The sequence below is a fragment of the Lutra lutra genome, chromosome X (genome assembly GCF_902655055.1).
Source record: "Lutra lutra chromosome X, mLutLut1.2, whole genome shotgun sequence".
Taxonomy (NCBI): domain Eukaryota; kingdom Metazoa; phylum Chordata; class Mammalia; order Carnivora; family Mustelidae; genus Lutra; species Lutra lutra.
The window spans coordinates 25,023,646-25,046,640 of NC_062296.1; the positions used below are offsets into that span (position 1 = coordinate 25,023,646).

The 22,995-nt window shown below is 45.1% G+C and overlaps 1 protein-coding gene across 6 annotated transcripts in view; it reads right to left on the reverse strand.

The window, feature by feature from the left end:
- The window catches only part of GRIA3 (glutamate ionotropic receptor AMPA type subunit 3), a 286,960-nt gene extending 265,689 nt beyond the window's left edge, over positions 1–21,271 (reverse strand). For 3 of the 6 annotated variants that reach the window (XM_047716292.1, XM_047716298.1, XM_047716293.1), the window contains exons 1-2: positions 20,505–20,825; positions 19,128–19,286 (exon numbers count right to left, since the gene is read on the reverse strand). In XM_047716292.1, the coding sequence (XP_047572248.1) occupies positions 19,128–19,286; positions 20,505–20,613 (268 nt within the window). In that variant the 5' untranslated portion in view covers positions 20,614–20,825. Of the gene's footprint in view, positions 1–19,127; positions 19,287–20,504; positions 20,826–20,868; positions 21,018–21,252 lie in introns of those variants that run through there. The other 3 variants (XM_047716296.1, XM_047716295.1, XM_047716294.1) reach the window with 3 other exon arrangements.
- Positions 21,272–22,995: the final 1,724 nt, after the last annotated feature.

A 22,995-nucleotide genomic window follows, 5' to 3' on the forward strand; every position in this document is an offset into this window, starting at 1 on the left:
TCATGCATGTATGCCAATTAATTACTGGGGCCTTGCCTCCAAAGATGGAGGGCTTCTCTTGTGCTCGCTTCGGCAGCACATATACTAAGATGGAGGGCTTCTCATTCAGAAAAGGCTAAGAAGAGAAACTATCTTTCGGTAACCTGTGCAAGATGAGCTATGGGGACCCGAAGTCAAAGCGGACATTCTGGTCAACTGGATTTGCCAAGAGAAGCTGAGTCTCCATGCTAGCTCTTTTCATTCCCCCCACAACCCCAAACACACACCCATGCAGCAGAACACAGGACTTGTGGAGTAAAGTAATGATCCTTTACTAACCTTTCTTGCAATTTCATCAACTTTGATGCCATTCCAGCTCAGCTTTGTCTTGTTATTTTTATCTCCAAAAGGCACTTTCTCCTGTCTCAAGAGTGAGTTTGGGCTCAACCTGCCAACTTCCAGCTGAGCACACTGAAGCTGAGCTTCTCTCTTTGCCCCTAACGTCTCCACTGCTCACTCAGTGAGAACCCAACAAGGGAGGAGCTAGAGACGACTGCAGGGGCCCTGTTCTCACCACACAGTTTAACTTCACGCCCTCAACAGGTAGCGGACATATTGGTCAGAACTATGACTGGATGAGCCATGTCAAGGCATTATCTTTTGGATCCTGCCTCTCTCAGCCTCCCTATAGGATCCCCACAGGCTGGGCTGGCTCCACAGGGGAGTGAAAGTAGCATCCAACCAAGCAGTGTGATTTAGAGAGTAACCCAAATGCCACCAGAAATAACTCTCTTCTTGGCTTCTGTAGTTTCCAGACTGAATTGTGAATATGCTCTTATTGGGGCCAAAATGAAGTTCAATGACTCGCCACTCTTAAAAATGACTGTCTTGATCATTAGCTCAATATTGATTGATTTAGCTGTTCTGATTTTTAGCTCAATTCTGTTTAGTGAAGAGTAGAGAAGTATGCCCACTGGTGGCAGCATTTACTGTGTGCCAGGCATTACATTGAGCCTTTGATGTGAATTCTCCCAATCAGTCCTCATTGTCACTCTAGAAGGGAGGCTGGTTTGTGACTGTCCTTTCACAGAAGCAAATGGAGATACAGAGTGTTTAGGTAACTTGCTGAAGGTCACACAGCTGGAAGTGGCAGGCTCTGTGTTCTAACCCAGGTCAGCTCAACCTTTAGGGTCCACACAATGCTGCCTCTAATATTTGGAGTCCAAACTTGCCTACTGCACTAAACAAAGCCAACCTCCCATAGAGAACCAGTTCTATCTCCATATAAGATAGCAGGGGATTTGGGGGAGTAGAGGAACAGGCCATGAAATATAAATTCTGCTGTGGAAGCAGATCTTGAGTGGGACGTCTTGGTGGAGTCTGGGACATCCTCTGAGCATAATGAAGGGCCTGAACTCCTGATCAAGGGAAGGCAAAGAAAGGTACAAAGAATCCCCAAACTCTCCAAGGGAACTTTCTCATATCATTTGAACAGATTTGAAGCTAGAAAGGACCTTTGGGGTCACTTGGTCTATTTTACAAATGGGAAAAGGGGAGGCATGGAGAAGGACAGTCATATGGCTAGTTTACAGTGGCACGGCAAGGGCAAGGTTGTATCTTCCATAACGTATCACCTCCCTTATAAATGTGTAAGAACAGAACTCCGAACAAACCAGAGACTTCAGCAACTCAGTTTGAGCAAACCACCTCTAAATAGACCATCTTTTTTTTTTTTTTTTTTGGCTAAAGTGGAACACATGATCACAGTCCTAAGACCATGTCTTCAGGACTTATTCAGTGAGGCTGTCAGAGGACCCAGTTATCCATACCAATTTTGAGCTCAGAGAGTAAAGATGTCCCCAAACAGCATGAATGGATTGAAACTTCTCTGACTGCATCAGAGACTTCTTAGCCAGCATCAGCTCTGGGCAAAGGGTTCAGTATGTTTACTTCCCACTTGGAAAAGAAGGCTTGCCCAAAATTGGCTCCTTTCCAGCTTCCAGGGGGAGCCCCTCATTCATTCTACAGGACAGGGCTTGGGGAACAAGGTCCTTTAACCATTCTATCCATCTTGTTGATTTCAGATGATGGCCACTTCCTGCAGATGCAAGAGGGCTGATTTTGGCTTGCCCTCACTGCCTCATTTGAGGCAACCAGTGATCTCTGTAGCATGATAGAGAACATTCTAACGGGTTTTTCCTCCCCTCCCGCTAAGGCAGGGAGTCCCTCTCTGCAGGGGCCATGCAGAGGACAAGGTGACAGCAAGTCGCCTCTAGTAGCAAGGTCTTCTTCAGCTGAAGGAGGAAGGGGGGCGCTTCAGAATTGGGGGCAGAGGGTGAACCTTGAGGGACTCTGTCCAGGCCACAGGGACAGCTGGGTAAGGCAGCCACAAGTCTGGAGCTAAGAATAGTGAGACCTCTTTCAGGTTCATCATATTGACACATTTCACACAACATTTCTTAACGGGATGCCTTGTTGGATAGCGTTTTTAGTCACCTTTGGAGTTTTCTATTGAAAAACCCCTTTCTTGTTTCTTTTTAAAATAACCTTCTGTTGGTGTTGAACTTGAAAAGGTTGTCAGATGGAAGAATTTATGTGCTCTCATCTCAGCTAAAATAGTGTAAAGATGAAAGTATCCAACACATATATTTACTGAGTACCTGGAGGGATATAATTCAGGGGCTGCAGTGATATCTGAGCTGCCATCAGTGATGCAGCTCTTGCTTGACATCGGCCATATGCATGCCAGGGCAAAATGAATGAACCTCTGGCCGTAATCAATTTACTTCATTCCAACAATTGGCAATTGTATTTTCAAGCAACTGGCAATTTCATCTGCTTTACCAAGTTCTCCAGAAACACACAACCGACTGCAAAGATAAATATTAACAATCAAAGAAAGGCCATCTGCTGCAGCGGTCATTTCTGGGAACAACGGAAGTCCCTTGGGAATCTGGCCAAGTCTGAGGGCACACTCACCCCACCTGACTGAGACCACCCCCAACATCTTCCTGCCCCTTTACTCTCCCTTCCCTGGAATGAGGTTGGCATTTTAAAAATATAGCAGAGCTCTGCTAGATATGGCTTGTCCTTGCAACAGAACTCCAATTAATCAGCTCCTACCTACATGGATTCCACAAATAACTACATCTTTTCCTCATCTCCTTTGAGAGAAAGGCCAATAAATAAAGAGCTGCAGTGATCTCTTTAGGACTCTGCTTAGGAAATCTGGAGACCTGAGTTCTAGTGTCAATTCTGTGACTGGCTCTGTGATCTCAAGCTCTCTCTTCTCTGCAACCTTTCTCTTCTGCATAACATTCAAATGTCAGGCTAGGTGATTTATAAAGTCCCACCTGTCTGTAATAGTCTATATTTCCAATAGCGGAGCTTTAGTTCTGGAAACCTCTCTCTAGGCTCAATATATTCCTCCTAGTCTACTGCACCTTCTGCATCTCTAGGCCTGACAATAATCCAATGTGACATCTGACTTACATACTTTGCAATCGTACTTTACTTCATGGTTTTCAAAACACTTTCACATTCATTCTATCATTTGATCTTCATAAACTCCCTGTAAGGTACCCAGCTCAGTAATTAGTATTCCCATTTTGTAGATGAAGAAACTATGACCTAGATAAGTAAACTGACTTTCTCAAGGCCATAGGGCTACCTAAGAGCAGAGACGGAACAAAGAACCAGGGCATTCTGACTCTGAGTCTGGTGCTTTATTCCTTTGACAGATGTAATATTCATAATTGTGACTAACATTTGTTGAGTGCTTACTATATATCAGGTACTTTCTTTATATTTTCTTGTTTAATTTTTACCTCCACCTTAGGAGGTAGATACTATTTTCCCCATTTGTCAGACAGAAAAACTGAGGCTTGGAGGGGTTAAGTACTTCATCTGTGGCTGTACTACCAGAAAGTAAAGGGTCCATGATTTGAGCCCAGACAGTCTGACTTCAGATCATAGTTACCATTGCTATATAGTCTGTCTTGAGCTATTTAACATGTACCTTAAGATAGGATGGAAGGTCAAGCTCTGGCCTTGGCTGCCCTATCTGGGGGAGGAATAATGATCACTCCAGAAAGGCCAAGGCAACTTATCAGTCAGCAAGTATTTATTAAGTATTTGCTGTGCATTCAGACCTGTGCTAGGATGGAGATATTTCAGGAGGCAAAGGCATAATTATAAACCTCAGTGAATTGGGAATCTGGCTAAATGCATAAAATTGGGTAATGGTTATATAAAATCATGGCATATATATGCCATAAAGTGACACTATATGACAGAGTAATTTATAGATATTAAAAAACCAAAATTTTTATTTTTTTTTATTTTTTTTTTAAAGATTTTATTTATTTATTTGACAGAGAGAGCTCACAAGCAGACGGAGAGGCAGGCAGAGAGAGAGAGAGAGAGGGAAGCAGGCTCCCCACTGAGCAGAGAGCCCGATGCGGGACTCGATCCCAGGACCCTGAGATCATGACCTGAGCCGAAGGCAGCGGCTCAACCCACTGAGCCACCCAGGCGCCCAAAAAACCAAAATTTTTAGACAACATTTAAGGACTCTGGAAAAATGTTCCCTATATAATATAAAGTAAAAAGGCAGGATGCACATCTTTGCATATGATAAAACCCCAAAATTTGGGGCGATTTTTAACTTTACATGGATGGTTTTTCTTAGCTATATTTTTGAAGTGTGTGTGTGTGTGTGTTTTTTACAATGAGCATGCATTAATTTACCATTATGACTTCTATAATCATAACAAAATATCCTATGTTTTAAAAATCTAGTTGGGGTATTATGACATATATATAAAACAATTAAGAGAAAAAAGAAAGATACCAGCAAATGGGAACATAATAAAACTTGTGGTGTTGCTTTAGTACAACACTCTGCAGGTAAGGTTGCACACCGTGATAAGAAAGAGCCCACTCTGGGAATCCGGCCATCTAAACCCTCAGCTTGCTTCTGCCGCTAGGGAGCTGCCATGTATCAACTCTGGCAAACCTCTGCCCCTTCCCTGGCCTCACTATTGTTATCCACAAAAGAGGTAGTTGGAGTAGAACTACTTGCTCTATCTCTAACTGGCCTTCAAAACTTTGTTTGTCTCATTCATGACTATAAATCAGAGGATGGTAAGATGACAGGTTAACATTGGAGGCACTAAATAGAAGACACCATTACGTGTGGCCCATGAAACTCATGCTTTCCTTCATTTCTAATTCACTAGCTGTGGATTTATTCTTCCTCTGTCACTTATAAAAGACAAGGCTGTCATTATTTTCATACATAACATCATGATGTCACAGTGGAAGTTAAAATAAAAAGGATTATGTTGGGAAGACAACATAGAGAAGTGCCAAGAAGAAGACCCGCACTATAATCTTTATTTAGACATCCATTGGCTGTGTGACTCTGAGAATATGACTTAGCCTCTCTGTTCCTCAATTTCCTCATCTGAGAGGGAAAATAGATCAGTGATCCCTTGAGGCCACATAGCAGTTGGGTTGGATAGGAAATGAGAAGAAGAGGTGATACAGGCAGAGCAAGGGCACCCTGGGGTAGGAAGGGAAAAAAACCTGCTTTTGGTCATCACCCAGGTTTGGGACTGCTGAAGACACCATGCTGGCAGATCAGCTCCAGAATACAAAGGAAGAGGAGGTAGGAAAAGGATTGCATGGCCCTGTGGTCCTCAGCAGGATCCTTTCTAGTGAGTCTGTGCTTGTGGAATTAGCTAGTTAACCTTTGCTCTGGGGAAAGAAGGAGGCTGAAATGCTGGAAAATCACATTAGCAAAATTTCTCTTTTAACCTTTTCCATATCTCCTTCTTTTGCTATTTTTGGTCTGACTTAGGCAAGCAACATCAAAAGAAGAAAATCCATCCACTCAAACTGATATACTCTCAACTTCCATCCACATATCACCCTTAATTAAAAGAACTCAGAAAAATCATAGCTAGGAGAGCTCAACTGGCACCACATTTTTCCTTGTCTAAGTGGAGATTCCAGAATCTACTTTTCCACTCTCCCACTCTCCACACATCAAAATAGACTTTACATTTGATGGAAAGTTGTTCTTTCCTTCGAGTGAGCAAGTACCAAGGTTATCTTATTACTATCCATGCTACCTTTCCCCAAGCATATCTAGTTCAGATTAAAAAAAATCAGAAGGGAGCATGTCCTTTTAGATAATCCCACTGAACAGTGGCATGATTGAACCTAGTGGTGTGTATGTGTTGGCTTGTGGGGTCATCAAGTCAATTCCTTCTCCTTTGCTAGGTCCTAAAGCAAATCCCTTATGCTTGAGGCAGCATTGTGAGTACTCAAGTGACCCCATCTGGCTTGGTTTCAGCTACAGACTCACAGAGGGTACACACTTTTGTTTGGAGGGCTTGAGGGATGGCCAGAGATGGGAAGAATCTCTTCCAGTTTGGTTTTGACTAATTCTATTCCTCTCCTCCACTTACCAACTGCCCCAGCACTCCATGTTAATGACAGTTACCATTTAGTGAATGCTTGCTATATGCCAGGAGTGACGTTACATATTTCAAATGGATGATCTGAGTCAATCTTCACAGCCACTTTACAAGTCAGTTACTATTATATTCATCTTCATTCTTCAGATGAGAAATCCGGGCTCAGAGAGATCATTTGCCCCAGGTCACATGACTAGTAAAAGAGCCAAGATTCAAATGCAGGCAGTCTAATTTGGAGTCATCCTTTGTCCTCTAGTTGCTCCCAAACTAAGTAGGAGAAACAGCAGCTCCTGTCTCCAGAGAATTAAGTGTAGGACCTAAGAACCAGCTGTGAGTGTACACAGAGCTTGGCAGCTCTGGGTCTCTCTGCCCAAGGGCAAGTTCAACTTTCCTCATTGTCTTTCAATCCTCACAGTCTCCAGATCTACAGGCAGCAGAGGGAAAAATGGGTGACAGGAAGAGTTGGGACTGACAGAAACCAGGAGGTCAAAGGACACTGTTAGGAACCCTTGCACAAAGTAGACTGAACTCTTGGAAGAGACTGTGATATTTACTCAACGGGTTGACTGGACTCAGAGATGTGCCAGAAGTGGGTCTCTACTGAGCCCTCATCATCTGGATGGCAAGAGCCTAAAAGGATTAGCAAATGCTCAGTATCACCAGGCAGTGGGAAGGACTAGGGAAATGAATGCAATGTGTGTGTGCCAGGGCACTGCCTGCTTTAGAAAAGAAAGGGCAGCACGGAGTGCCTGTCTTCTCAGGTTCCTGGGCTCTTGTCTCTGGGACCCATGGAGAAATCTCCCTCCCTAATGGGCCAGCGGTGTCCAAGGAAATGAAGGGGCTTCCTCCTGGAAGCTCTGGAGCATTTCCTTGTTGCTTTTCCTTGCATTCCTCAGCAAGCAGCCCCATGTCTAAGAGAAGCTCCAGGGCCTGGCTGAAGAGCCAGTCTCCTGGGAGCTTAGCCCAACTGTTTTCTTCTGAATCAACTATCAGAGAGACACGTGGATGCCTCCTGAGCCTTTGGGAAGTCAGGGGGACTGCTTGTGTATTGTTTGCATAATGGCTTGTCACAAAAGAACAGAAAGGATGATTCATTTTTGTGATTGGAAGTAGTTGGACTTAGGGATTAAGAAGACCATTTATTTGGGAGAGAAGACTCGAGGTCTTCCCTTGATCCCGTAGTCCTTAGATGATACAGAAAATTGCATCTCTGAGTTCTTTGACCACACAGTGTATCTGAGTAGTTGACGTTCCCAAGAGACAAACTGGATGGGTGAATTTGGATGCATGGCTGAGGGATATAGAAGGTCATGGTGGTGGGCTGGTGATCTGAAAGGGTGCTGTGATGGTTTTCTTGGCAGGAAAAAAGAATCTTGAGCTCAGGGAAGAGATGAGTACTATAGAAAGTCTCAGAGGGCAGCTGTTCAGGAAGGAAATCTGGTCCCTAAAGTGACAAGAGATTTTACTTTTCAAATGAAATGAGGTTTCTGTTTTTAGGACAAAAAGCTCAGAGGATTTTAAACTAATGATTATGTTGATAATAATAATATCCAATATGTGCCAGGCACTATTCTCAGTGCTTTGTGTGGATCTGCAAATTGTCTCGTTTTGAAATTCTCCACAACCCTATGAGGTGAAGACTATTATTATCCCCACTTTATAATTGGGAAATCTGAGGCACAATGAAGTTAAGTAAACTTGTCCCAAGCTCTCACAGCTCATAAGTAGAAGAGGTGAGATGCAAGCCAGGATAAACCACAACTGGCTAGAAGCCCTGTCCATTGGTTTCAAGGATTTAATTGTTTGCTCATGGTCTTGTAGAGCCAGAGAATACATCGATATAAAGAGAAGTTTCTAGATGTAGACAAAGAATTTGAGGGGCTTCGTTTTGGATGGTCTTTCCTCAGTAAGAAATGAAGTGAGACTGTTACTAGAAGAGGAGGTGGTAGGGATTAGACAAGAGGGAATGGTAGATGTCAAAAATGAAAGCCTCCTTAGAGATCATCCAAAGAACTTTCCCATTTTAGTAAAGATAAAAACTTCAACAGGGAGAACAGAGTGACTTGCCGAGGTCATTCAGGTAGACCTCTTAATCAGACTCCATGTTCACTTCACCACACCCCTACTCCCCCTACAGTTTATATTGCTTTCCAAGGCCATAAGAAACATGGTATTTCAAATGTTATATTTTCTGTAATTTACTTTATAAATCTTCGACATAAATTGTGTGGTATAGATGTGGGTTATTTAGTTTGAATCTACACCCTGGTGGGGGATGGGGGGCGGGTCCAGTTTCCTTACTGGGAAATATACAGAGCAAGAGTGATTATCTAGCATTTACAAATTTTGACCAAGAAGTGGTGGTACAAGCACTTCAGGTATCTTTATCTCTAATGAACACCAAAGGCTTTTAAAATTAACATTAAATTTCTCATTGGTGACCTCAGTAGTGTTCAATATATGTTGATTGGTTAGAAATATGGTAGAGGAGTTCCCAAACTAACAGAAAGAAGATATAAGGATCTAATAAGCTCTAGAGTGTTATCCCTTAGAACTGGTGCCCTAGGCTTAATTTGTAAATAGTCCTGTGGGCAGACACTAATGAGGATTCTTGGTTACCTGCCACTAGAATATTGTCTGCCCCAAGTGAACCTTCATGTAAGCTGCTGTTGGAGCACCTAAAAGGAAAGGCTGCTGGACTTGACTGAGCCTACAGAACAGTTTGTCCAATTATTTTTATGCTTGCTTGCTATTATTTTAATGAGAAACAGTATTTTGTCTGAGGCTTACTTTTCAATCTGATGGTGAGATTATGGGGAGAAGACCTATAGTCCTCACTTTAACAATGGCAAGCTACCGATATCCAACAAAACATACCCAATCATTTGAATGATCAAATTGGCTTAGGTCAGTTTACACAGCTCCACAAAACTAACTATACATCTCTATTTTGGGCCCAGGTCTAAAGTTAGTAAGCCTCTGTCTTGGGGTATATGGGAAGCTCCCACCCTGGGTGAATATTGGCAGAGCCGTAGTTGACCCAGTGGTCTCCCATTTGTGGACCTGGGATTTGCAATTACCAGAATCTAAGCAGTTTCCCCTACAGCAACCCCTGGTAGTAACTCTTCTGACCTGCTGAGCACTTGTTAATGACCCTGTGCCAGTGTTCTGCTCTTGCAGCATGCCTCATGCCTCGGCATCGCTGGGAGAAAGGTTAGTCATGGTTAGTTAACCATGAAAGTCCACTGGCTATACAATGTATGTACACAGGACCGTAAGTGTGTGCACCAAGGGGAGAAAGTTCTGGCATACTGAGGACCCTTGATGGCACACGAAGAGGAAGGCCAAATAGTTCTTTGGTGCAGAAGAAATTTTCTGATCTTTTCAGTACTTTTAACTACGAGTTAACAGAACCTCCCTCAACTAGTAACTTAGCTGCTAGAGGAAGGGGGATAGTGCAGTGCAGAGGACAGAGATTCACACCTTCCTCAAGGCCTGTTGCAGATGTTTTGATCATCCCACAGTGGTTTTTTAAAAAATGGATTTGAGGTGTCTTCAGCTGAGGGGCTTGGATTCTCCAGATGGCCTCAGGCCCCACCACTCCACACCTGGCCCAACTGACATATTGGAGACTTCAACCCCACTTGAAATTGAGTCCAGGCTCTAGAGGCAGGAATATCTCAGCTAGAATCCTGGCCTTGCTAATTAGCCAGCTGTGTGACTTGGAGCTAGTTGCTTATATATGTTTTGAGCCACCTCTGATTCCTCTTTTGGAAAATGAAGATGAGAGTACCTCCTTTCTAGCAATATTGGGCTGATTCCACGAGATAAGGCATTTAGAAGGCTTAGAGTCATGTCCTCCTCACAGTACAGGTTCAATGAATGACGGTCAATATTATTTCAGCCTTTGTTGATAGCAAGGATGGCACCATATAAAGTAACAGCAGTGCATCTGTTTTTGAACAAATGGGTTGGCATTTGCCATTCCATCTAGTTTAGAGCATGGCTAAGGACCAATCATTAGCTAACAAGCAAAGAAGAGAACTCAAAAATAAAATCATTGCCTTGTCTCTATTTACCATTGCAAAGAGGAGTTTTACTTTGTTTACCTCAGAGACTGTGACTTGAGGCTAGTCTTTATTCTCTCAAGCCTTGGATTTCCAACCTGAGAGCCATTCACTAATGCTCGCATGCGCCAAAACACCTCACTTGCTTACAGAAATCACATATGTGAAAGTGCCTGGTACAATGCCTGGAGCTTAGTGGGTGCTCAACAAATGTTCAAGCTGAATCCATAGATCTTTGTTTGCAGTATGAGGGCTAAGTAAACTCGTGATTCCCAAAGTGAGTGTGCATTAGAATCTCCCATAGAGCTTGTTTAAAAAAAAAAAAAAAGACATACCCTTATATTTTCTGACTTAAGACATCTGGAGTGTGACCTAGGAAATCATATGTTTAACAAACATCTCTAGTGATTTTGATTGAAGCAGTCCAATTCAAGAAATACTGTTTTAAACTAACCAATAAATAGCTTTGGAGATAACAATGAAATATAAGAATATTTGCGACCCTGCAACAGTCCAGCTGACTGGAGATGTTGGCAGCCTTTCTACTTTAAATGTGTAGAGGTGTTCCCCAACACAGAGACCCACACCCACATCCGTACAATTACTCCTGTGCATGCTGGGTCCTGTCCCTTCCTGTCTCCATCGTTGCTGGCAGCCTGATCCCTTTCTAGGCAGCTGCAAGAATGAGGCCCCTGCTGCAATAAGTAATTGGCAAGGTACATGAGCCAATCATGGATAATTGAAAGGGAACTGGTTTTGATTGCAATATTTTTAAAAAGGTTTAAAAAATCCTCACCATCCCTCATCACAAACTGGTTTTACTTCTGAAAATATCCCACAGTAATTGTGGGGGAATCTAGAGGCTGAGATCATCTGTTGCAGCAAACAACCATGCATGGCAGAGAGGATACACTCACTACTACCAATATGGTGTGACTTGAAGGGTTAAAGGCAACTAAAATCTTAGTGAAGAAACCCCCAGAATTTATCCACAGAGAAAGTCAAATTTTGCCAAATAGCTGAGGGACTCTGCCTCATCCTCAAGAGTCTACCAGTCCCCACTGACTGCCCACCATCCATTCAGTGTCCCCACTTTCTTAGGAAGGTGCCTTATTTGGGGGCACTTACCTGTCTTGGAAAACTCTTCTAAGGATTCTGCAAGGTAATAGGGGGTAACCTGGTCAAAGAATTCTGGTTGAAATCTTAATGGTTGATAGGGATATAACTCATTCACTTTCAGATGGTATCCTTGCTTTTTAGCACAGGCCTTGAAGTGCCATAACACAAATAAATACATTTGTGGAATTTCAGACTAATGGCAGACCACTGTAAAGGGGCAATATTTAGGGTAGTAGGGTGCCATTGGCAGTCCTCAAATGACACTGGGTAAGCTTCTAATGATTTTTCTGGAGCAGTCTTCAGCTCAGATATGTTTGAGAGTGACATTACTTCTCTTCCCTCCCCTCTACCTTACAACGTGTTCTTGGCACCAGCCTTGAAAATGGAGTGGATTTTTCAGGTTATTAGGGAACCAGACAGAGTTTGAGTTGTGTTGTACTTCTTGATTCTCACCCTGTCTAAGGGAGGTCAGAAAGCTGAGGAGCAGATGCTACATGCCTCCTTCTGGCATGCGTTGACCCAGAGAAGCAAAGTGGAAAGGCAGTTGCTACTGCATGCCAACCTTAACTCTCTCGGGCAGGTTGTTTCTAAAAGGGACACTTTGGGGTATGGCAAGAAGCCAAGACTCTGTCATCTGGGCTCATGAGCTACCTCCTCTCTCAGCCTGCCTTCCAGTCTCTTCCAAATCCCTACAGAAAGCAAGTAGAAGCTCTCATCAGACATCTAATCATGCCACCTACAGACATGGCTGAACTGGGCACAGGGTTGCTGGGAATGTGATCGGGACATCCTTGAGTGAGAATGAGCCAAACGTGTCTCTTACAGAACCTTCTTCGGAAGGCACAGAGGTACAGATGGGTTAAGAACTTGTCTGGGAGAGTCTTTTTCTTTGGTAATCACGGTCTCCCTGCTCTGGACTCATTTTACTCAAAGCGGTTTGAGTACCAGCAGCATTGGCATCACCTTGGAGTTTGCTAGAGATGCAAATTCTTGGACACTACTGCAGGCCTACTGAATCAGGAACTTCATTTTCACAAGATTCCTGGGTGATTGGTGTGGCCATAAAATGTTGAAAGGTGCTGTTCTAGACTGAACTATGTGCCATAGGGTGAAAGGGTCCTTGCCAGCTCTGTTTCCTCTCCTTAGCCCTCCAGAGCTACCATTTAGTGTCTGTGAAGGGGGAATGCTGCCTTTTAATCCTTGCATTCTACATGCCAGCCCAGGGAAAGAACACTTTCGGACAAGACTTTTCAGCTTCCTCACCACCTTACTCCCCTCCTATGACCTCTGTCCCATGCTGGTGTATCTCCTGCCAATGCCCATGGAGGCACCTTCCAATTCTACAACAGCCTCTTCTTTTTTCCTTTTGGTAGCATATATGAAAAGTTTACACTTGTTTAGACCATTTAATTGAGGTATGGTTGACATTAAAAAAAAAAAGTCATGCGTATTTACCTCCTGCATAAAATGAATCCCTGGGAACTGTGGCTACTCCCCAAATTACCACAAACTTTGACCTGGTGAAACTGCACTTGCCCTGTGCCTTAGGTGTACTTACACTGAACGTCCCATGCACAGGTAACTTTTTACTTTGGCCTGCTGATCTTTGCTGACCAGGGCCAGCTGATCTTTGCTTTGGGTAGAGCGAACAGCCACTCTGTGCATCATGTCCAGAAACACACCCACTTACGTATCTTTCCTTCCTTGAAACTGAGGCATTATGGTTCCCGCAGTCTCTGGTTTTAAAGCAAATATTCCCATTAGGTATAAAAACTCCTTAATAGCCACTTTTGGCTAGATTCCTGTATTAGATAAAATGCTGTCACCCCTAAAGTAGAGTGCAGGCCCTCAAGAGGATAGATCAAGAACAGGGATATTCTGACAGAGAAGAAGCAGAAAAGTCCAGAGCAGAGAACAGAGGGTAAGTTTATTGTGGATAGAATACCAGAGAAGGGGCCACTCAGAGACAAGGAGAAGGCCGTGGGCTGGTCAGGCAGAGCCAGAGGAGGGAATTATGGCAAGAAAAGAAGTAGAAGTGTGAAAGAGGACACATTCTGCTTGTGTTCACCTTTTGCCAAGTACTGACCCTTTTTGGGGGGCTGCTGCCCTAGCTCAAGGCTCATCCCACACACAGGCTGAGGCTATTTGTAGCTCTACGTCTGGAGCCCAGACATTTCCCAAGCAGGGAGGGAGTTCCTTTTGCGTCTGCACAACTCCCACACTCCTGCTGAAGAACACCCATCGCCCCCACCTAGGGTTTTAATTGCACCCTCCTGCGGACATTTTATCTACTTAGACCCGAAGTATCAAAGCCAAAGGAACAAAGTCAAAATGTGATTTCTTTTAACAGAGCAGGTAAGGTATGCAGATAATATTCCTGACCTGCAGAGAAGGTAGAAAGTTTTGTGAAAGGTCCTTCAAATCTGTTTGCCGTCTCAATCTGAAGAGTTCAAAGCGAATCATCCTAATAAGCATGTTTACTCCCCCAAAGTTACAAATTCTCTCTTCTCAAATTCTGGCCCTCTCTGAAAATCCATGCTATTAATACTTTAACCCACTGTATAAAAATGACAATTCTCTTATTTACAAAGGAAGACTAACAACAAAGCCTCTGGAGCCTTATTTATTTTCCAGTCTCTTAAAATCAAATCAGCCAATCATCTCTGACTACCCCCTCATAATAACATTTCAAAATAAATCCACCACAAGCCCAAACAAGAGCATAAAAATCTCAACCAATCCCCACTATTCTCATTCCATCTTAGGGAGTAGAGAAGAAAAGGCAGAATTACAGAAACCTCGGATAGAGGTCGAAGTGGGGGGGGTGGAAAACTAGTCTCATTTTAGGGGGAAAAAGTTAAAATTGCCGAGAGGAAGAAAAACCGTGGCTAATTTGGCTCTAAGCTTAGAAAGAGAACAATAGTTTTCTTTGTTCCTTCCCCTCAAACCCTTCCCTCCCAGTCCCCACTTAGTAGATCAACAAGAAGCCGCCTTCTAGGGGAGGCAGTACACTTTGCTAGAAGCTCACCTTTACAGCCTGCTGATTGCCATCTATTTTTATGGCCCAAATGAACAGCATCACCTTCCTCCCTCCTCTCCACATAAAAAATAGATTAAAAAAAACCACAATAAACCTTGTGAGAAGGTGACTTAAGTCTTTGACTGGCACCACGGAGGCGACCTCTTCGTGCTTCAGTGGGTTAAGCCAGCTGGCCAGAGGGTCCAAGAAGTGAGCTAAGCCAGGGAGCTTATTGAATACTGGCCAGCAGACAGAGGAGAGGGACAGCAGCAGAGGCACAAATATGGGGAGCTGGGGGTGGGAGGTGGAGCTGGAGCAGTCGACATTGGTTAGCAAGACGCAGATCCGCAGATCCCTTTGAGGGCAGGAGCAGTGACACTGCAGGTCTTCACCCTGGTCCAAAGACTATGTGAAAAAGACCAACACGAAAACAAAACTAAACCCACCAAAGAACAGAGAAGCCGAGCAGGGGAGATGGTTCCTTCCCAAATGGACCTCAACTGTTAAATGGATCCTGGCAATTAGAATAATTAGATAATTAGACTGTGACTCTGTGGGCAAAGAGACAGAAACCTGTCTCAGCTCAGTACACTTGGTAGTGAAATGCGCTCAGTTATAAAAGGAGCGTGCTCTCGGCAGGCAGGTATACTTCACGGGGCTCGAAAAAAAAATTAATGGAATAAAAATGTGCAGCTGATGAGTTAGATTTAGGCAGCCAAAGGGATTTTGCCGGGGGCTACATTAGAGACTGTGCTCCTAAGTCCCACCATCACTACTGCGCCTCCATCAACAGATTTTTATTTAAGCCAACGCATTTAGAGCACAATTCCATGGTGAATAACCTTTAAGGTTACATTTGCCTTTTCCTTGCTTCTTGCAAACCGTGCGTAATCCACGAGCACATTTGTTGGCTGTAAAGGTGTACAACAGCAATTTTTGCAATGACAGTGCGGAGAGGGAATATGAGATCTGTGTGCTAATGAGCTGACACTGCAGAGGCTGGGGCGATGTAGTGTGGAGTGCACTACAAGTGCACAGCAGCAAGACACGGGAGGGGACTTCAAGGGAACCCGAGGCGGTTCCCGAGGAACCAGAGCAGCAAAGCCACGTAAATGAGACCCAGCCCTCCCTCTTGTTTCCACAACCCCCAAAGCCCAAGGATGATCAGGTGGGTTTTTTCAAGAACGGACATGGAACTTAAAAACCTGTGTGTACATCTCTTTTTATACACACTAGTTGTGTGTGTGTGTGTGAACGCACGCATCCTGAAACTATAACATTCATATCATCCTCCTTTCTGGGGTCATCTGGCTAAACTGAAAAGTCAGACAGCAAGCTCAATTAATTCCTATGAAATGGGAACATGTGCTCCAAATCAGTTGAGTATCTTCGATAAACTTCAATTCACCTCTGAACTGAGATCCCAAATGATCCACGTTTCAAAGCCAAAGAGACTTTTTATTGGCCTCTTAAGACACAGAATGAAGTTGGAGTCTGTCTTAAGTAAACCTCTTGGGGGTTGTGCAGGAAAAAAAAAATGGTTGCTGATGAAGAAGAGTCTTTAAATAACCTTCTGAATACACTGGGGGAGGGGATGTGGAGCAAGGACACACACAGAAAGCATTACCCTTTGTTTATTCTTTAGGAGTTTATTTACCTGCATACCTAAGCCCTGGAAAGTGTGAGCCGGCCCAAGGACTCGGGGATGCAGGGAATATCACCGGAAGAAATCAATTCTAGGGCTAGGATGGGCTGAAACTAGGAATTCTGAATGGAAACAGGGAAAAGTTTCTTTAATTTTTGCCTTTCTGTTCCATACTGAACTTACAGAGGAGAGGTGGGTGACCAGATTTGGACTTATAAGGGGTTTCCTCCAGTTCTCCCTAGGTCTCCAGGAAGGGGCAGGAGAGAAGATCCAGGGGTTTCTTCTCTGCACAACAGTGGAATCACTTGGAAGAATGGAACCTGGGATCACCCGCTAGGCTTCAGTTCTGAACTAGTATTGCTACGCCAGCATCTGAGATATATGACCTCTATTTCTCTGGGAAAAAGAACAATTAAGGCGGGGGATGGGGGGAGTGCGGGTAGGATGAGCTACACCTCCAGGGCTCCCATGGACCCTAGAAACGCTTGTTTTCTGCATTCAGAGACTATCAGACTGTGGTTGGACTCGTCATCTTTCTCATGCTAAGCTTCTAAGCAGCAGCTGCCCGGAGACAGCTTTGGGATCTGGCCCCCATTCAATGATTGTGACATTCAGAGAGGAACTGTTTCAGGGACCAGAGAAGATGGTAGCTTTCTTCCTCTGTCTTCTGAGCTGTGAAGTCTGAGAGTGCAACAGGCAGCTGGGTACACATCGCTGGTTTCTGGATATTTCTCCTGTGTGTGTCTTTGTGTGTGTACATGTGTATTTGGTATAACTAAAAGCAAGGTCACTTTTTTGTTTTGTCTTTCTTGTTGCCTAGTGAGCCACACCCATTATCCTACGTTTTCAAGCCCTCAGACATAACCTAGCCTTGTAAGCTTTTAAACACAAGTGCTGTGGATTGAGGGTATGGGAACTGATCAATTTCTTTTCCTTTCCCATGCTTGTTCCTTTATTGCCCTGCGAGGTTAAGACATTAAGGCAACTCAACACCAATATGAACGACTTATTGCCTCAATTGTTCTCAAGCCTGAGCTTTTCACAAGGCAAGGACCATTTACTTCTTACTACTTGGTAGGGTTCCGATGGCCCTCAGCAGGTGGGTGTCAATCCAATTTGACCACAGAAAAACAGGACCAAAGACCCTGGAAATCAGTCATTCCTAAGAAGTTAATTGGCATTCTTATCCCAGTTCTCATCAGTGGAAAGATACTAAAGTGAGTTGAAATAAATATTATTCATTATTATGAATAAATCCTGCTAGTTTTATGTATTTGGTTTTAAATCTGTTCTAATTGATACTTAGGAAGCTGCATTTGAGATTCAGCTTCTTGACAAGATCACAGTGCTGCAGGATTAAGAGTCAGATGTGTGTTGTAAGTGCTGTAGCGACAGGCTGGGATTACTGAAATAAGATGCAAAGTATAGACAGACATTTTGTAACTTTCACACTTAGCTGGAATTAATAAGTTCCTATTTTTGTCAATGTCGGAAAGCCAATGAATGTCAAATACAGAGTATCTCAGAACATGTTCATATAAGGATCTGTACCTTCAGCTAAAATTTTCTTAAACCTGCTAAAGTGTCACATTTCTTGCAAAGTACTTCACCCCATCCCCTTGACCTAAGCCTTCAAATCCAAGGAACCTGTGTCCTTGGTGACCCTTTCAAGAATTTTCGGAAGTCACATATCCTTTGAAGCAGAAGCATTGAAGAAAGTTACATACAAAGTTTACCTCAAAGAAACATAAATATCATTTCTCCTTTGAAATAAAATTAAAAACCCCAAATGCCAAACTACACCAGCCGTAAAATCAAAACATATTTAGGCCATCATCAGCTTCATTGTTGTGAAAACTTTTAGTAAAATCAGCTTAGATGAAGAATTACCAGTCTTTCTCATAAAACATTCCGTTCAAGAAAAACCTGTGTCCAACAGACTATTGGTCATTTGGGTTCCCATGGTTTTGCTTCTCAAAATGTCCCCTTTCCAGAGGAACAATCACAGAGCACAAATAGGTATTTCAGAAATGGCTTTGGGGCTGATGAAATTCATCCTTTTTGATATTTAGGGTTTTTTGCTGCAAGCCTCCCCACCCCCCTCCACCTTTCGCTTTAAGAACTGTGTGGTCCTTAAGAAGTGGGGGGTGAACAATACTAGGAATAGCAGAAATAGCTACCCTGATAGTAACTCAAGCACCATCTTCTCCCTTCTCTTCAGTTTGCCAGGCATTCATCACTTATAATGAGTTTGTAGTCTTATCAGTTCCCATCAGAGCTCTCTTGGTAAGAAAGGTGATATTATAGGACAGAAAGAGGCCAAGAAACCCAGTCTGATCTGTGCCTCAAGGTCACTTGTTTGCAGAATTTCTCATATTTGGCTCCTATATATTTGGTGATTGTCAAATTCAGCTCATTCCTACAGCCAGGCATGAGCTTTAACAGTCAAGTAATGTACATCCTGAACTGACTCAATCAAGAGGTTTCTTTTTTTTTCATCCCATCTGAAAAAATTTCCCTGAACAACCATGCTGTTTTTTGTCCCCAGCCCAAAGAGGGGGTGTGGGGGAGGGAACGCCAGTTTAGCAAGGAGGGAAATAAAACTTTTGCATCTAACATTATTCACAATAGAGTTTTGTGCAGTGCCTTAAGTCCCTCAGCGGGAACCTACAGAGTTGATTAATGTCGCATGAAACCCGGATTGATGAGAGCCCCTGAAATGTCTCCAGCACACACGCAGACCCCAAGTCCCACAAGCAAAATTCAGGTGAGGTCCCGAAAGTCCCAAAGGGAGGAAAAGCAGATCTACTTACAAGCATTAGTCACAGAAAAACTATTGGAAGAATCCAAGTGATCTACGTGGTAATTCAAATGGAAGGGCTTCTCTGTGGTGTTCTGGTTGGTGTTGTATAACTGCACGGCAAAGCGGAAAGCGCTGTGCTCCTGCACCGTGTTTCTCATGAAAAGTCCACCTATAAGCAAAAGGAACCGACATTTGGTTCGTGTTCTCCCCTAGGACCGGGTAGTAATTGGGGAGCATTACAGATAGGGGACATATTTCAATGGCACCGCGGTGTGCCGTGATTATTGATTTTCAACCTGTGTGTCTTTCTAGACTCTTGCGAACTCAAATTTTGGCCAAGAGAAACCTGGTTTTCCTCTTCACTGAAGAGGAAGAGAAGAGGCCAGAGACAAGGGGGAAAGGCGAGAGGGGGAAGAGGCGGTTGCTTTCGGGTAGGACGATGGAAGCAAGCGCGGGACTTGGTTCTTTCTCAGGCAGTAGCTTCCTCTCCACTTCTCTTCCCCCTACTCCTCCCCCCACTCCCGTCTCCCCGACGCCCATCTCCACAAGCTGGATCATCTTCTCCTGGCGCAAAGGGAAGGGTTGGGAAGAAAAACAATTCCATTCCCCCTGCTGCCCCTTCTTATTCCCGGTAGCCATCCACCCCCCACGCCGGACGCTATGGGGGTTTGGTTCGGTAACGGCAACGATTCTAACTTCTCGACTTTTAAATACAAGACAGAAGCTGAGAGAACTCTCTCCCAGCGCCCGGGAGCCGGGCTCCAGACAGACACAGCGGCAATTCATGAATTCATGGTCTGCGTGACTTCGTCGCCTGCCCGCCGGCTCGCTCGCATGGCTCCCTGCCTCACCCCCGCGTCCTACCCCGTCCGCCACCGACCCCGGCTGCCGCCCGGGTCTGGGGGATCCAGGGTGGGCTTCCAGCCCCCCCAGCTCTAGCCGGTCTCCGGCAGAGGGACACGCGGGACGGGGCGCCCTGGCGCGGCCAGACAGGCGGCATCACCCTGGGACAACTTCCAGCCGCGGCACGCACGCCATGGCAAAGTCCAGAGCAGCGAGCCGAAAACCCGCGACTCTTCGCCCCTTTGCAGCCTCCCGGCCTCCCGCATGCCTCCCCTGCTCCGCTCTAATCGGAAACCCCTGCAGCCCACCGCTCCCATCCCCCAGCCTCAGGAGACCCCTCTACTGTCCCCGCCGCTCCACAGACCAGCCGGGCCCCTGGGGCTCAGGTCCCCGCGGCTCCTGCCCGGTCCTCATCCCCGGTCCCCAACCCCGATCCCCTCCCGAGGCCATGCAGAGTGGGGAACCGCGGCCGCACTAGCCCCGCCGGGGCAGTGGTCTCGGGCTCAGGGGAGCCCGGCCCGACTGGCTGCTTGCTCACGCTTACCTATGCTGATGGTGTTGGGGAATCCTCCGTGAGAATGACCCAAAAGCCCCAGGACTAATAAGAAGACCGCCCGGAGCACGTTTTGCCCCATTTTCTTCTGCCTGGCCATGCTACGCCTAAAACGAAGCTGACAAGAGCATGGGCGCAACTCAGGAGTCGTCAAAATAATAATAGAAAAAGAAAAAGAATTCGCCGGCTCTTACACCCCCTCCCCTCAACTTGCTCTCGCTCACTCTTCCTTTCCACCCCACACTAGTCCTCCTCCTCCACCGCCTCCTCTCTCTCTCTCTCTCTCTCTCTCAATCTCTCTCTCCCTTCCTTGCTCCCTCTCCCGGCTCTCTCACACCCCCTCCCCGCCCCCCACCTCACTTCTGTCTTCACACCAATCTGGAAGGCGGGTTCATTGGCTGCAAGCTCCGTTCGCCAAAGCGATCTCTCTCCCTATCACTACGTGAGAGAGAATGAGAGAGAGAGAATAAAAACCTAAAACACCGAACAAAACAAAAAAGATGAAACACCGAGAAACAAAACAAACAAACAAAACCCCCAAAGAAACAAAAGAGAGAGACAGAAAGAAATTATAAAGAAAATCCTAGACTTTTCTTCCCCCAGAAGATGGTGGGTCTAAAGAGGGGAAAAAAGAAGGAAAGAGCGAAAAGGCTCAGCGCCTGTGAATTGGGCTCTTCCAATTGGGCCGGTAGGGGGATATTGATCAAAGTTGATCTGACGTGGAATTAAAGCCGCACACCGCTTAGCTCCACTGCAAACTGCAGCCCCGGACTGCAAAGCTTCGGTGCTGGCGTTTGTCAACACCGGGGATGGGATCGATAGAAATACACTAGCCTTCACTTGGCTAGCCTTTCAAGCGACAACTGGCCCTTTAAAAAAAAAAAGAAAGAAAGAGAGAAAGAGAGAAAGAAAAAAAGAAAGAAAGAAAAGCTGCATTGCCTCTTTGTGTGTCTATCTTAAAGAAGGGGGGGTCTTGGGGGGGCGGTTAGCGGTTACTCCGGAGTCTTTGTAGAGACTCGAAGCAGTTCCCATCACAATGCGCCCGAAGATGCTGCGCATGCCTGGTCCCTGCCGCTCAGTTTTTACAGCAGAGATCCGAGGGCGAGTGAACTACCGGCCCCCCTACTCTCCCACGGCTCTGGGAGGCCAGTACCTCCCCTTACCCAAGTACAGAGCCGGGCTTGCGGCGGCGGCGGGGAGAGGGCAGGGATGCGCAGTGTGGGGTTGACTGTTTTGGAGGGCATAGAAAAGTATGTGCGTGGAAGTGGTAAGTAAAAGGTTAATGGAAGGGACGCTCAGTCCTACCGACGAAGGAGAGAGGTGTGGGAATGTGCTGGGATAAGGGTGAGGATTGAAAGTTAAGGTTGGAGGAAACTGTCCCTAGATGCTCCGCTCCCTTGCTATAGCCTCTGGACAAAGCAGCCTGGGCCCCTGACTGATGACCCTAGAGGCTAACAGTTATCCTCCAGTTCTTTTATTCCCTGTTCTAAGGAGAGGAAAGAACCTTCCAAGTCAGGCAGTGCAGCCTGGATCTCCGTTGGGGGATGATCCCTCCACAAGATCTTATGTTGGGCTTGTCCCTCTTGTCCCTAGCCCCTTTCTCCAGTGGTGGGAGGAAAGAAACTTCCTTATCTCCCAAGTCTATCACTCCTACTCCAGCTGCTCTGGGAGAGACAAATTTTATTCCTCTCCGTGCCAGCTACTCTCCTCATATCCTCTCATCCTGGTCTATTGGAAAAACGAATGTTGCTGCCAATGTACAGGAAACTGCTGTGGGTGGGGCAGGGGTACTGGGCAGGGCCCCAACTCGTCCACCAGTTACTCCAGAACTTTGGATTTGGTGTGACACAGATTGGAGGCTGGAATAGAAAGTTTCCAAACCCTTGGACAACGGAAAAAAAATATGGTTCCAGGCTCTCCCCAACTTTATAACCATTCTGATAATGCAAAATCTCTTTTTATTCCACCAATCATGGAAATCTTTTATCTCCATTTGGATAGCCCATGGCTAGCAATGAGGAAGAAACCTGGCTGTTACAGGAGACTGAATTTGCAAGTGGTTGGAGCTTTAGGGCAAAGGATGTAACAGGGACCAGATCGTCCACCCCTTGACAAGTGTGGAGAGTGACATGGCATGGTTAAGGAATATAGGCTTAGACGACAAGTTGAGGTTCAAGTCTATATTCTATTACATATAGGCAGTGTGTGACCTTGAACAACTTTCTTAATCTCAACTCCAATTTTCCCATCTGCAAAATGGGAATATTACTACTTCTTTCCCTACAAAGTGGTTGTGGATTAAATAAGGATTAAAATAGTGGGTACAAAAGCACCTAATTGAGTGCCTGGCTCATAGAAGAATCAGTTAATTTCCAAACTCCCTTCCCTCTTTCTCACCTTTTAAAAGTGCCCTTTCTCCCCCAAAGCGCCTCATGTTCTCAGCCTCCCCTTTCCACACTATCCCCAGACCTCAGACTCTGCT